The sequence below is a fragment of the Anser cygnoides genome, chromosome 2 (assembly GCF_040182565.1).
Source record: "Anser cygnoides isolate HZ-2024a breed goose chromosome 2, Taihu_goose_T2T_genome, whole genome shotgun sequence".
NCBI lineage: Eukaryota > Metazoa > Chordata > Aves > Anseriformes > Anatidae > Anser > Anser cygnoides.
Window position 1 is genome coordinate 88,998,452 of NC_089874.1, and position 15,959 is coordinate 89,014,410.

Genomic DNA, 15,959 nt, shown 5'->3' on the forward strand with positions numbered 1-15,959 from the left:
AGGGAAGGGATGGCTCATGTGGTTGGGAAACTGCTAACGAGGACTAATTTTAAGTTTGATAACTTTTAAACTGTAGGACATAGTGGAGGTGGATAGGGGAAAAGAGAGGGTTTTTTTATTTTTTATTTTATCCAAACATGGTTTAAATTCCTGTGATTTACTAATTTAGTCTTCTTTCAATTTTAAAAACAGTTTTTCTCATTTTACGTTCAAGATATACAACAAAGGTAAGCTTTTCAAAAAAAGCTTATTTTCGTTTCCCCCAGTTGAGGGAAGGAGTTGGGAGGGAAGAATTCCACATTTTGTTTGAACTGTTCCTCCCTTACTTAAAAAAACAAAAGGAAAATCTGTGGTTAGCTGTGCCCAGTAGTTGCCTGGGCATTGCATGAAACCCTGCGGGGTCCTGGGAACTGTGTGGCAAAGAGCATCCTTGCCTGCAACCTCCTGTTCCCAGACCAGTAGGAAGGAAATAAAAATGAGATTGCATAAGAAGCAGCGTGCCACCCTCTTCTAGGCTGACGAGAAGCCTACATGGAGTTGGTTGGTATGGGTTTGGAAGAGAGAGGCCCCAGCAGACTCCCCTTCCATGTTCTTCTCCTTCCCACTGTTCATTATGACACTGTACTTCTCTTCCTGCTAAAATATTTTTCTTCTGTGCTTTCTGAAGGTGAAGTAAGGGGATGTATGGTTTAAGAAAAAGAAAATTAGAAATCAAAGGAGACCAAGTATCCTGTTGTTTTCCACTGGTCACCATCCTGTAATACTGTATTCCTAATACAAGAAGGTGCTACATAAACACATCCTACATCCAAAAAAATCCTCTTAACTTCAGAGGAAACTTGCCAGAAAGCTACCCTGATAAGAACAATTGCATTATCCCTAGTGACTGCAGCTGGACAGAAAGATAAAGAAATGACTCAGCTGTGTGCATCCGGCAGTGCAGCTACCTTCCTGTGGGTTTTACAGAGAGGTCCATAAAGAATTCTAAAATATTTAACAGGCTTTTATATGCAAATTAATCTTTAATGTCAGCCACTTATTATTCTTTCTGTATCATATGGAAAATCAGCATATGTAGGTTGCAGAACATGAATCAGGATTTGGAGCAGTGATATTTTTAAAGTTACAAAGGACCTGCAATGCATGTTTGATGTTAGATGGTGCAGCATCTCTTGGTACATCTACAAATCCTGCAAACACCAGAAAACTCAGTTTCAAACCAAAGGCCCACTTTTGCTGTCTGTGTCACAGTCTACCTAGAAATACTCTACAGAATCAGGTTACTGCAGAGATCAGAAGGGATAAAAGCCAAGGAGAAAGGCAGAAGATACAACTAAGATGGAAGCATGAAGGTATGGAGGGAGAAAAGAGCTGGGTTTCTACTGATGGTCGGTTTCTTGATTCCTGGTGTTCTGGCCTTACCCTACCTTTCTGTTTAAAGAAATGGTTGAACCATGATGAAAGCAGGTTAAAACACATTTATTTCACATTTGGAAAAGGCTGAGAATGGGCAGTGACTTGATTAGGGATTTGAAGAAATGAGTCTCTGTTTTTAGTATCTTGAAGTACTTCAGAGAAAGATTTCCTTTAATGGAAGTTATGAGAAGTCCTAAAATGAAGATTACGGAATGACCTATTGCCAAAAGTACTTAGAGTATAAAAGCTTTTATCCTCTAAAAAATAAGTAAAATAATTCTTACCTGAGGATATTTTCAGTATTTCCTGAAAATGTAATTATACATATTTAACGTGCAATATATTTCTAAATGTTCTTCCTGAGTCCTTTCAAGGCCTTATCTGTGGGTTATGTAATAGTTGCATTTCCATCTCATGTCCTCATGGATCTGAATATGTTCCTGAATCAAACGCATAAAGACCTGCAGTTTACACAGCTGAATAGGAGATGTGTTTCATTTCCACTGACAAGCAGGGAGAAAGAAAACAGTGAGCGAATGAATGCGTGTGGACGTGCCCATCGGCACTCCCTTCTGCCCTGAATGCAGCACTCTCGGGACTGGGAGCAGCTGAGCTTTGGGGACCAGATCTGTGTGCAAAGACTGACTGCAAGAAAGCACAGTAGTGCAACTTGATGATACGACTGCTGTTTAGTACAAGATGCTGAGGTTTTCTTTCCCTGCAAGTTTCTTGTTTTTTTAAGTTGGAGTAACTTAAATACGTGCTCACTCTTTCTAAAATAATTACCACTTCATATTTTATTTCAGAGTACAAATTAAACTACAGTTAAAAAGAAGTCCTCAGCCTATGGTGTAATGTAGAGAAAGCAGACCACTGAACAAAACAACATTAAATCTGAAACTCTCGGCTACAGTAACAGCAGGAAGGATAGTGCTGACAGGGGCAATGCTTCTGCGCAGGCTACAAACAAAATGCAGCAGCAGCAAAGGACAGACAAAGCTGGCTTTACACGACACAGAAACCTGATTCCAGATGCTTCTTGTCAGCTTGTAACTGTGAGAAAATTTTCCAGAGTTTACCATCAGCCTGTCATATAACAAGAATTCAGTTCCAAGAGCTGCCCAGAAGCCCTCACCAACTACTGGCCTCTGTAAAATTCGGACAGCTTTGTTCAATGCAGAGCTCCATTTTAACCAACCCTATTATTTGGCCTTGCCCACTACTAACATTTTTCATCATATCCTAACTTTGCACACAGGAAGCCTCTCCCAGGAAAGATGCTGCTAACTGCAGTCATCCTGCCGGCGCTTTGTCTGCAGAGCAGGGCTGTGCCATGTCGATATTTACCAGTAGTGCTCCTCATGCTGTTAAAAGGAAAGCCTTGTGATCATGCAGCAAGCTTTGAGAAACAAGTTGTGGGTGGCGTTAGGAAAATATGCTAGTTTACCTGATTCCCAGCCATATTCTCACACAACTAGACTGCATTCCCGTCTACCAAACAATATTTGTAGCTCCTGGCCTTTAATCTCTTTAACATATAAAACCAAGTTTCTTTGAATGTGCTTGCCAACTGAATTGCAATTAGCATACATTAAAACTGTAGGCTAGACGTGGCATGCTGATGTTATCATAAAGTAGTCAGGTTTTAAAACCCAAGCTGGATGCTGGCAGAAGGTTTGCTGCCTCTTCTGCCCCCGTGGTTCTGGATGTCCCACGCATGCAAAAAATAAACATCTAAGTCAGCACCATGGCAAAGCTAAGCTAGGCAGAAACAAAAGAGCACAGGTCACTCTGTCCTCCTTTGGCGATCTGATTCTGAACATACATGTATTTTTTTTTTTCCATTCCAGAAGGAATGAGTGGAGCACGTAATGAAATATATGAGCTTCTAATTTGCCCTGTAGTGTTCAAGATGTTGCTGTTGACTACAGCCGCTCTGTTAAGGAGCCCTGAAAGCTTTTCATTTATTTAGCCTGCCAGCAACTGTGCTGCATTTGAATCTTTGTAAGCTCTTTGTACATGTAACTCCTAAACAAACTTGCTATTTAAGAGTAGTACTTACACAGGTTACTGCCCGACACTGTAGTGATGAAGCCTAGAGCATGCAAAACAGGTTCCAGGATGGCAGCAAAACAGATGATATTTTTCCAAAAATATTTAGAACCAAGTTGCTTTTCCAGCATATCTGATTAATTTTTAATATTATTGTCTCTTTTGTGCCAAGGGTTTTTCAGGGAGGGTTGATTTCATATTTCTCATATTTCTAGAACATTGCAAATGATACAATCAAGCTCACAGTTCTAAAGCAGCGTGTTTAAGAAGGATTTTCCCAGAATGCCAACAAAGGGATTGTTCTTGGATGGATGTTTATGAGGTTATCTTTTACTTTAATAATTTTGTTCTAGAAAAAGAAGTCTACTACTAGAAAACACCTTACTAGGCAATAATTAATTTCTTTAGGAAAGGATAATGATATGCGAGGGTAAATGAAATTAACATCTCCCCGGTGAAAGTCATTTTGTCTGTTTGATGTCTTATATAGTAAAAATGATGAGTCATTAATTAGTACTGACTATTAATTGCATACAAAACCCTTGTTTCCTGTACCCATGAAAAAGTTGTTCAGCATTAAAAATTGGAAGGCAATATTTATGAGTTTGTAATTATATAGAGCATAATTAATTATGTACATCACACGGTCAGATGAGCAGAGATTTTGCAGAATTACTTGCTCAAAATAATTTGGCAAATTTTTCACATGAACTGTTTTAGCTTACATACCATCAGGAACTGTCTTCCATATTAGTTGTTTTGATAATAACTACTTGAAATTCATTACACTGACTGATTAGTTTATCATTTCCTACAAATCACCTGGTATAGATTCTGGCCCCTAGCTTTCCAAAATGGCTGTGCGAACCCATATATATATGTGAATATATGTGTATACCTGTACGCATATTCACAGCATTCAAGTATTGACAAATACTTGTTTAAGAATGCATACTTAGACTGTGCACAGAAATTTCATCTCAGCTGTCTCAGAATTTCATCTTTGCTTTTGGAGGGCAAGGCTACTACTATATGTACTCTGAAATAGCAGAGATTTTAGCATTGCTCAACTAGAAGCAAAAACATCCCTTATGCATGGGATGATGGGAGAGGTGAGGTGTGGGGGCACAGCAGTCCTGAGGACATTTACATTTCTATTTAAGGCTAAGTGGAGTAATTTTTCAGGAGGGAAGGGAAGGGAAGGGAAGGGAAGGGAAGGGAAGGGAAGGGAAGGGAAGGGAAGGGAAGGGAAGGGAAGGGAAGGGAAGGGAAGGGAAGGGAAGGGAAGGGAAGGGAAGGGAAGGGAAGGGAAGGGAAGGGAAGGGAAGGGAAGGGAAGGGAAGGGAAGGGAAAGGAAAGGAAGGGAAGGGAAGGGAAGGGAAGGGAAGGGAAGGGAAGGGAAGGGAAGGGAAGGGAAAGGAAAGGGAAGGGAAGGGAAGGGAAGGGGGAAGGGAAGGGAAGGGAAGGGAAGGGAAGGGAAGGGAAGGGAAGGGAAGGGAAGGGAAGGGAAGGGAAGGGAAGGGAAGGGAAGGGAAGGGAAGGGAAGGGAAGGGAAGGGAAGGGAAGGGAAGGGAAGGGAAGGGAAGGGAAGGGAAGGGAAGGGAAGGGAAGGGAAGGGAAGGGAAGGGAAGGGAAATCCATCTTGTTTGAAGAATAAGCGTTCAATTAGTCCTGTTCTGCCATCACTGCATCTGTGATTTCTGCTTTACAGGGAGGAGATTTTTACTGGTATGTTAAATTTTATAAGTCCACAACAAGTAATCTGTTGTGTATAATCTGTGTTGTGTGATCTGTATAATCTCTTTTTTATTAATTTCTCTACTTCTTGAACCCACAGAAAATTAAAAAAAAAAAAAGGCAATTGGCACCATTTCAAATACAAAGATTTTATCAGGTTGATCAGTCAGTTTAACACGAAGTGGAGTACATAAGCTTCACAGTTTACATAAGCTTCAAAGCTTTGGCCTCTGGAGGAACAAAGTTGGGAAAGGAAAGCTCAGGTACTGGGCATAAGACATCACTGGAACATTCTCCCATGGAAACTGGAAGAACTTAGTGGACCTACAGATAAAAAATTGCTTACAGCAGAAGCATCAGACTTCTTAATTTTTTAGATTGCCTTCTTAGCTTAAATCTAGTGGAAGTCAGATTTCTTATTAATGACTTCTCTATCTAAGTAAGTATTTGGAGATTTTACTCTTTAAGAAGGAAAAATAGTCATGAATGTTAAGATGTCTCTTTCATTCAATCACAATAAAATTTGCAGAAAGTGTAATGAAGCAATTTACTCAGCAGTAAGGGAAAATACAGAACACTTGTTCAGACACAGAACTGTCCTAATTAGCGTGCACGTGTGATTCCTGGTTCAGATTTTGGGTGGCTTGAATCACCTACTGTAGTGCCTGCCTACATTGACTCTAGAGAGAGCTTTTGGGGATCAGATTCTATCTCAGGCAGTTCATCTGGGCAGAGCAAAACACACAGAAGGTTTACACTACTGCCCAACGTGACATCCCCAATGAGCAGGGCAGTCATCCTCACCCCATGCTAATTAATCAACACAGTTTTCTGACTCTTCAGAATATTCCATTTACAAGTTATGTGTACTCAGAAAGGAAAAAGAACTGTCAAACAAACACTCACCATAGGATAAAATTAAATATAGTCATATGATAATGTGACAGGACCACCACAATGCTACATGTGTCCTTACAAGGGTATTCTAGAATTAGACAGACATTTGTTAGGGCTACATGGTTAGGCAGTGCACTTATTTTCCCACTTTTCTTTTTAGAATATGCTTATGAAATGACATTAATGCTGCAGTGACAGAAAGTCATTCAACTCTGGAAAAAGACAAAGGTGTATAAAATACCCCCACTCCCCCCTTTGCATTCATTTTTTATTCCAGAAAAATAGAAACAAGTGCAGAATGTATGCTGTGGAGTTAAGCAGCCTGAAGGCATGCATAAAAACCCATCCCCTCACTGTTCATTGCACTGAGAAGCAAGAGGAAAGATGAGATTCCTCAACAAATGCAAAACAAGAGGCAGAAACATAATCTCATCTTTTCTCAACAAGCAGGAAAATCTCTTGCACCTTCCCCCGGTGCTGGAGTTACTCAGTTACCAAGGAATTTGTTCAGAGTGCTTGGCGAGATGACTCTGAGCTAGAAAGTCCTTAAGAAGCCACTCTCCAAGTAGATGAAGAAAAGAAAAAAGGAAAATGGGGCATGCAGTACACCAGTTCAAGGCTCTCTTTTGGAAGAATTGGCTCTGCCGTGTGAGGCAACCGGTGAGTTTTTGGAAATGATAAAAAAAGGAATATTGTAAATCTTTTGATAGAAAGAATGTATCCCAATTTTTCTGTTGGAAAGAGTGTATCTATCTATCTATCTATCTATCTCTATCTATCTATCTATCTATCTATCTATCTTGGTTTTCCTTTCTCAGTGCAGACCGTTAAAAGGTCAGCTGCCTGCTAGTGATTCTTGTTTTGCCATCAGTCTCCTTGTTGTGGAAAACACAAGTATAGAACAATAGTGTGGTTTAACTCTAAAATGGCTGAATACAGCAACGCTTTGCAATTTCAAAATGAGACAGGTAATCTCATAAAAGTTTTTGAAGAGCCATGACTTATCTTTCAATAATCATTAGATAACTACCAGTGTTTGTAGCAGTGACAAGGATGAAAATCAATTTCTTTTACATTACAGGTAATCAGTGGTGATATAAGAAAGCTTCCATGATTGGGATCTAAATCTAGTTTTGGGGAATGCAAGTAGTGTATATTAAAATTACATATACTTCTAAATTTCCTTTCTTGTCCACTCTAGAAAGCTTAATTTATCCTTTCAATTTGCAATATGCAGAGGAATATGGCAGCTACTTTACCAGCAGCAAAAATTAAAATACTACTCAAATATGAGATGAGATGGCATTGTTTGCTTTTATTGTTTGCCTTTTTTTTTTCTGAGATAGAAAGAAGAAAATTCTGTCAAATGAGATTTGTTCATTCTATCAAATGAATATTTTTGTGAGAAAGAGATGTCACTGCAATTAATATTTTCTCATTGATTTCCCTTGTCCGTGTTGATCTGGGTATTTGCAATGAGGCATGTTGGCTGCTTCAGACAGGATTAATTCAATTAAATAAACATACATCTTTTCATTTCAGAAATATTTCACTTTAAGTTGTGATTTAAAGACACAACTTCATTTTCAAACGATGTTTTCTTAATATGAAAGACACTGTTTTTGGAAGGAATACCGTTGATTATATTTTTCACCATTCCCAAACAATTCTGCATGCTCCTAGTTCCTCAGACTTTAACCTGTGTGCATTAAGTGGCTTCTCAGTATCTCCTATTCTCCTCCACAATGATCTACTTCTCTTCTTGCTCTCTGTCTAGTTTTCCCTCATGTATTTTTGAAGGACAAAATCTTAATTCATGTAAATTTTAAGTTTGCACTACTGGCAAACCTTTCCTGAATAGAGACCTTAGTGAGATGCAAAATTGCCCAAACCAGGAATTATAATGAATGACCCTGCTTCAGTTCTGTATTACATTGTGTAGGTGCATCTGCAGAAGGTGAGTGTCTTCTCATGGTTATTTGTTGGTAGCTACAGCTAGAAGACAGGTGTGGTCTGTTGAAGAAACACGTGTCACAAGCGGCAGGTGGCATTAGATGATATCACAGCATGAAGGGTGAGAGGGCTGTAAAAAAAAATGCAAGTGTTCTCTAAAGAGCAGGTGTTTTAACTGAGATGCAGGCAAGCATCTCTACCTTTTACTAACACGGTTCAAAGGCAGTGGAGGTAATTGCTATATTTGGACTTCACTCAGAGTTTGAAGTTGCTGCAATGTAAAACATATCTTCCATTTCTTAGTTTTTAGACACTTTAGCTTCTGAGCTCTGTATTTTGGAAGCTCAGGAGATGCAGCTTACCAGGCAACTGTGTTACTGAATTTTTCTATCACTGTTCTCTAATTATTCTTTGTGTAGAATTTATTGCCATCTAAGTTTGCAGCTGAGATGGTACTGTAGCTAGCTTAAGGGTGAAATGTGAATCCTAACAGTTCTTGTTCTGATACCCTAATTTAGAGGAAAATTGGGATTGTAATCATTTAACCACTGTGAAATACTTGGAGTACATAGTTGCCACTACAGCTTTAGAAAACAGATATTAGCCTCTCCTCAAACTGTTTTTTTTTTTTTTTAATTATTATTTTCACTTTGCTTTAATATTAAGCATGTGAGAAAAAGCTGGTACAATTCTCACCCTTCGTCTACTCCTATACAGAGTGTCATCTTTGTCCTGCTTCTGTTCTTTACAGTTTATGTTCCTTTCTTCAATTCCTGGAAAGATGTAAATATCCCTAGGAGATGCTTCTTAATGCTGAGTGCCCTCTGTTTTGCATGTGTATGGTTTTGCATCATTGAAATAAATAAATAAAAATTAAAGTGAATGGCTACAAAACTGTTTTTTATCAGCCATATCCTAAAGCTCCATTTCCAAATTCACCATTCTTCCCAGTTTCGGTCCTCCAAAATAGCATCCTCTCTCAGACGCCAGTTCCCCTCAGCATCTGAGCAAAACATCTGCACAAGGGCTGCTGTTTTTTGAGTGCCTTTTCTTCTGTTGGTGCCTTCCCTATTTTAATGTGAATATGCCTTATACAGCAGTATCACGTCCCACCTTTATTGGGAATAACTTGCTGGCACAGTCACTTTAGTGCCCAGGGCTCTGTTCTGGATATTGTGCAATGGACTTGGAAGCTCTTGAGCCAAACATGCTTTCAAATGTGTTATGTTTGTTCTGCATAGAAGAGAAAAAAGGGACTCCCTGAACAGAAAGAACAGCAGGCTTGAAAGAGAAAGCTTTGGCAAGTCCAGGAGGTCCCCAGATATGCTTCCCATGATTGGCTGGATGGTCACACTCAGAGTTGCAAATGGCAACTAGTGAAGAATGACATTCCTCAGGGGTTGGTGTTAGGACTGGCACTATTTAACATCTTTGTCAGTGACATGGACAGTGTGCACCCTCAGCAAGTTTGCCGATGACACCAAGCTGAGTGGTGCAGTTGACACCCTGGAGGGAAGGGATGCCATCCAGAGGGACCTGGACAGGCTTGAGAGTGGGGCCTGTGTGACCCTCATGAGGTTCAACAAGGCCAACTACAATGTCTTGCACCTGGGCAACTGCAAGCACACATACAGGCTGGGCAGAGAATGGATTGTAAACAGCCCTGAGGAGAAGGACCTGGGGGTGCTGGTTGATGAGAAGCTCAGTATGAGCTGGCAATGTGTGCTTGCAGCCCAAAAAGCCAAACGTATCCTGGGCTGCATCAAAGGAAGATTGGCAAGCAGGTTGAGGGGGGTGATTCTCCCCCTCTATTCTGCTTTTCTGAAACCTGACCTGGAGTGCTATGTTCAGCTCTGAGGCCCCCAACGTAAGAAGGACATGGACCTGTGGGAGCAAATCTGGAAGAGGGCCATGAAGCTGGAACACCTCTTCTGTGAAGACAGGCTGAGGGAGTTGGGGTTGTTCAGCCTGGAGAAGAAAAGGCTCCAGGAAGACCTTATAGCAGCAGTAGGCCCCCTTCCAGTATCTAAAGGGGGCCTACAGGAAAGTTGGAGAGAGACTCTTTGTCAGGGAATACAGTATTAGGACAAGGGGTAATGGCTGTAAACTAAAAAAATGTAGATTTAGATTAGATATAAGGAGGAAATTCTTCACTCGGAGGGTGGTGAGGCACTGTAACAGGTTGCCCAGGGAAGCTGTGGAGCCCCATCCCTGGGAGTGCTCAAGGCCAGGTTGGATGGGGCTTTGGCCAACCTGGTCTGGTGGGTGGCATCCCTGTCCATGGCAGGGGGTTGGAACTGGGTGATCTTTAAGGTCCCTTCCAACCCAAACCATTCTGAGATTCACAATTCCAAGGGGCTGCTGCTGCTTATGGAAAAAAGAGTGGGAAGCAGAGAAGGGCAGAGGATAAAAAGCCCTACCCTATCTAGAGGGCATTATCAAGTGCATATCTAAATACACTTATAGTTCCTGGTTCCTCTCAGAGGTGCCAGGACCATGAGGGCACAGATAGGTTTTAATCAGCCTAAGCAGCCTCACCTGAGGCTTCCACCCATGGGGCCAGCGGCTCTGTTTGACTTGGTCTGGGTGCTTTGGTAGGTCTTCGTCTCAGTGGTGCTTGGTGATCATAGGGCTGTGGCTGACTCTGGTTACTCTAACTGGACCTCAACCTTGATCTGCAGACTGAATTCCTGACTTCGTCTCAGATCTGCTTCATCAACCATGATGTTGACTGAGGATCTGGACTGCTGGTTAAAGCTGACAATGATTGTTGGCTCTGTCCTGGTCACCTTGTGGGGTCCTGAGGGATGGTTCCTTGTCCAGCTAGGTTTTGTCCTTGTGCTTGGTCCTCGCTGTTCCCTGAAACTGAGAAAGCAGATGGCCTGGTATTCTTTGGTTTGCTCCTACTTGGCTTTGAGAGTTTTTGGTCTGGGTGAATCCCTATGTTTCATGAAGCCTTTAGCTTGTTGCCTTATGCTCAGCAGGACAGGCCTTTTCCACAGGGAGCACTCTTTCTCTCTGGGTTTTGTTCTTATGTTACTTTTCCCAGGTATTTTTCTAATAAACCTAAGCTTAGGAGTTGCTTCCACAGTGGGGTTTGGGTCAACAACAAAGCTGTGACAAGGTTTTGAAATATAAATCCTCAGTAGAGAAGTTAAAAGTTTCTTTTAGTATTTCTAATGGGAGGTATTTAACGGGATTCTTTCTACTGCATTCTTGTTACTGAGGTCGGCATTTGGACATCCCCAGCGCTCTTACTGGTGAATCTAGAAGATCATTCACAGTTTCATAGACTTGATATCAGTGAATCTTTTTTTTTGAAAGTTTGCTGAATGTCAGTTTGTGGCCCTGGAAATGAAAAGATGGGGTAACATGAGATGTGGCTGTAGGCAGCCTCAGGCCTGTTAGCTGAGCCCAGACTGCCTTGCTGCTGGGGATGACGAAGGCAGCTTTTTGAGAGGGATGATTACAGGTGAAATCAAGGATGTAGTGGCATCAGTCAGGGAGCCCAGGGGAGGATGAAAAGATGCACCGGTCACAGTTAAGGATAGCAGGCACCAGGAAAGAGTGAGGAACTGCAGCAAGGTCAAGCACAATGCTGAGTTCTCAAGAGGATCAGCTGTAGGAAAGCTGTAATCATGTTGTCCCAGGCTTATTCTGTATTGATCAGAAGGAAATGCGTACAAATATCAACAGAAGAAGTGAAAACTGCTTTTGTACTCTGAAAGCAGCATATTTGGCAAAGTTATAAGTACTTTAAAAAAGTCTTAACTGCTAATTTGTTTTTAACAGTTTTATTTTGCCTTAAGTAGTTGTAGAGGAAATATTTATTTATTTATTTATTTGATTAAAAGTTACAAATTTAACTGATTTGTTCTCCAGTTTTGTTTTTCTCTGTAGCACTGATGATGTTTTCATTTCCCTTTTCAGGTCCTGTCTCTCGCTGAAATACTCTGGCCTTGTGTGCTCTTCTTGGTACTGGCTGCAATCCGCTTTCAGGAGCCCCCAAAATACAAGGAAAGCTGTATGTTTTGTTTCACTTACACTCTCTTTTGCTGGCCTCTGCTTGAAGAAGTACTTAGGAAATATTAAAGATAAACTGTAATGGGGTGTGCTGGAGTGGTGTTGACTTAATTGTAGTGGAGTCAGTAGAAAGAGCCTTAGAATGTGTTCAAGTTTTGTCCAGCTGTGGCTCTGAGCAAACCATAGTCAGATGGCTGAAAAAAATATAGAGTTTAAGGTATGATTTGTCAGAACAGGTTTAGACAACATCTTTGGAATAAGTTGAATTTCTTTGGTTTTAGTTGTACTTACTTTTTTCTATTGACAAGAAGTTCAGTTTAGATGACTGGCCTAGAGAGAAATAATTATGCAGTAGATGTTGGACAACATTAATCTTAACCCTACCCACTTCCTGGGGCTTAGAATGAACACTTTTAAATTCTTCCATGTTCTTTTTAGCTTTTATCTTGTCAAATGTTAACTTCATTCAGAAAAGAATAATGTAGGGTATTGTATTTTATTCAGCTTATTATTCTATTATTCACAGATGTCAGTACTGCTAATGAGTAATTTTACAGGGAATGGCAGGCTGGGTTCCCAAACTGGGCGACTTCCCAGAATAATAAAGAAGTGCAGTAGCAGTTAAACCCAGTAAGTGAAGAGACAACAAAAGATGATTGGCTATATTACTCACTGCACAAGAGCTTCAAGAACTTAAGATAGTCTGTATTTAAAACAAGCGTGTAAGTCTTGGACCTCTCAGTTAACAAGTGACTTAGTTATACATTCTACACAGGAGACTTTAGAGTTAGTACTTTGAAGAAAGCTTGGCAAGTTTACAAAACAGAAATAGTACATGTTCTGTTTCAGTATAATGTTTATTCATTCTGTTTAATTCATCATTCTACTACATGAAATAACTTCTGTGAATAACAATAGTGGCTTCTAATGTGTACTTTGTTGTCATAATTTTTGTAAGGGGCATACAATAATGAATCATTCTCATAGGGCCAAACAGGATGTGTATTTAGTTGGTTACTTGATAATGTACTTTAAGAGATTAGTATTAACCATGTAAGATATTACAAGGTTTGCAAATGTCAGGCTTTAACTTCCTTAGTAATCAGTCTGGTAAAACAATTGTAGATATGTAGAGTGAAACATCTGGAGAGAATCTAGTGTGTGCTACATATGTTTACTTTAGAGTAGCTGTGGTCTGGATCCAAGTATGCAATGCATGCTAGGGGCCTGAGTGCATTAGGGATGCTCTTAGAGTACATCCTCTGCTTTGTTTCAGCAGAAAGGGATCCAGCGTATGTGCTCTAAGAAATTTTCACATTGTGAACTGGATTGTGCTAAGTAAGAATAATCATCTGCCAGTGTCACTGGTCATTCACAACACAAAATTCATGGTTTTAAACATCAGGTAAAGTTGCTGAGGAATGAAGAATGGTTTGACTAACAGTACAACTTCTGGTGTATGTATCCAAAATAATAGTGCCTGAATTTAAATAAAACTAGGGTTTTTAATTATTATGTATATATAGTGAATTCCTTGTTTCTGCATCTTTTGATTCTGGATATTCAGTAAGAGTGCTAGCCCAAATGCTAGCTTTCTTATCTCCTGCTCATTTTCTTCCATTAATTTTGATGTGGTGGTTGCCAAAGAAAAGTTATATTACTGAAGGTGGAATGATGTTTCAACCGTTTCTTAATTTTAGATGTTTTAAATAGAGAAATGAAGTTAAATAGGAACCCTATAGCTGTTCTCTATGTTGCAAAATAAACGAAGTTGTGTTATATTTTGAGGTTTAAATTCTCAGAGAACATGAAAAAGCTGCATTTTAGACAGTCTTGATGGATGTAAGTTCAGACATCACAATACCATCTCTGTCATTTCATGAAAGCCTGGGGGAAAAGAGGAAACACTATTTCATGAAAAACTCTGTATTATGATTTAGGTCACAACTCATTTTGGATTGACAGTCTAGCAAGCATATGTTGCAATGGCATTAATACCACGAAAACGAGCTTTCCAGAAACTGCTCCGTAATGTCTGGTTGTCATTGTCTGGTATGGGAGTTATCAGTTTTCTGTGGCGAATTAATTGTGCTTAATGGAACACCTGCCACTGGTACAACTTTATTGTTCATAGGTGACAAAGCAAATTCCTAGAAGAGAGCACAATGTTATGGTACAGGCTTTGTAACTGCAGTATCATGGGTTTTAATTCTGCCACTGCTTGGTTTTAGGTTATTTAGAAGCTCGAGATTTGCCAAGTCGGGGCCTTTATCCTTTCATGAGAACTCTTTTCTGTAATGTTGGCTCAAGATGTAGGAATACCAGTTACACAACAGAGAAAAACAACCGCTTACGGTAAGATGTACTAATTTATACAGTGCTTTAAGTGTCACAGTGCATCTTTCTCTACAGCAAATGGTTTTATTTATTTATTTATTTTTGGTAGAGAGGAAGAATAGGAGCTTTGTTACCACATACTAAAAGTTTCTTTTAGTCTTGTTATGAATGGAAGAGACACGGGGCTTTAGTCATGCCTATTCCTAATTTTCTTTGCTTTTCATGGGAATTTTTTGCTGTTATCAGACACTAAAAGCTATTTTGGAGAAAGCTGGGGGAAACCTTGTGATATTCTTACCCTTCAGTGCTGCCACCCAAGACCATACTTTTATCCTTCATTGGAAAGGCTATTGTTATGCAAAGGTGAGATTGACCAACAGAAAGTATATCATATGTGGATTTATACTTTGGGAGCATACATGATGGGAGATGTAAACATAGAAAAGCAAAACAGGGATAGCTCTCAAGTAAGACACACAAAAAGCCAAAAGGAGTAGCAGAAGCTGTTTTTATTAAAAGAATGTGAAAAAGAAGACTGTAAGAGAGCCTTATCACAGAATCCCAGAATGCAGAAAGAGAAAAAAGTGAATGTGACTGAGCTTTCTTTAAGAAATGTAGTGCATCCATCTACTACGAAGTGTTGAAAAAACTGAGATGCAAAGACATTTATACAAACTGACACCACATGTGACTGAAGAATGTAGTCATAAGCAACCTTCCAAAATATATAATAATAAAGTTAAATTAAGGTAGGATAAACAGAATATTTATGTATATTAGTATACTTATTCTCAGAAAACCTGAGAATATCTACCAAAAAATGTTACAGGTTCGAGTCAACTAAGGGACTATGTGCATCATGTTTTTATGGTTTATTATTGTAGAAGTTTATAGATAACATTAGTTTTATGGACAGCAATAAATTCAGCTTGCAGCAAGTTGGAAAGCTTCAGTATCACAATAATTGGCCATAATACTTGTTTTGATTAGCCTGGTCTAGTTATTTTTATATGTAGAGAGGTATTGATTGAGCATAAGACCATGCAAAATAAATCTTGTTTATGCACAAACACTGTCTTTGTAAAGCAGTAATTTATTAGTAGAATTGAAGTCATAACAATTTAAGCTGGAATCATTATTAGAACAGATCTATTATTGCACAAAATATTTCTATGCGGTAATATCTGTTATTGTAACAGTATCTCTTTAAAAAAAAAAAATTCTAATGATAACTGTGTAGTTAAGATTGTTACACAACCACTTAGTTTCTACCCCCTTCCTCGGGGGTTGTGCTTGCCTTTCCACTGCTGCTCTGGCTCATAAAGTCAATGGCTTCAATCTGGTGGCAGTGGGATTGTTATTGCAGGTCATGGTTTGGAGCATTTTATCTGGAGAAATGTGTTGTTGATGGCTTCTTTCCATGCAATTGAAAGTGCAATTGAAGTCACTTTTATGTTTACTAACATGCTTTTGTACCTTGCTCATTCATCACTGTTTTGCAGATCCATGTTACTTCTGAATTTATATGGTACATCCAAATGTAT

General features: G+C 39.6%; 1 protein-coding gene across 1 annotated transcript in view; it reads left to right on the forward strand.

Annotated features, from left to right (window-relative positions):
- Positions 1–6,607: 6,607 nt before the first annotated feature.
- The window catches only part of ABCA13 (ATP binding cassette subfamily A member 13), a 199,941-nt gene continuing 190,589 nt past the window's right edge, over positions 6,608–15,959 (forward strand). Inside the window, 3 exon segments of the mRNA XM_048076400.2 lie at positions 6,608–6,762; positions 11,986–12,079; positions 14,310–14,433. Of these exon segments, the coding sequence (XP_047932357.2) occupies positions 6,694–6,762; positions 11,986–12,079; positions 14,310–14,433 (287 nt within the window). The 5' untranslated portion in view covers positions 6,608–6,693.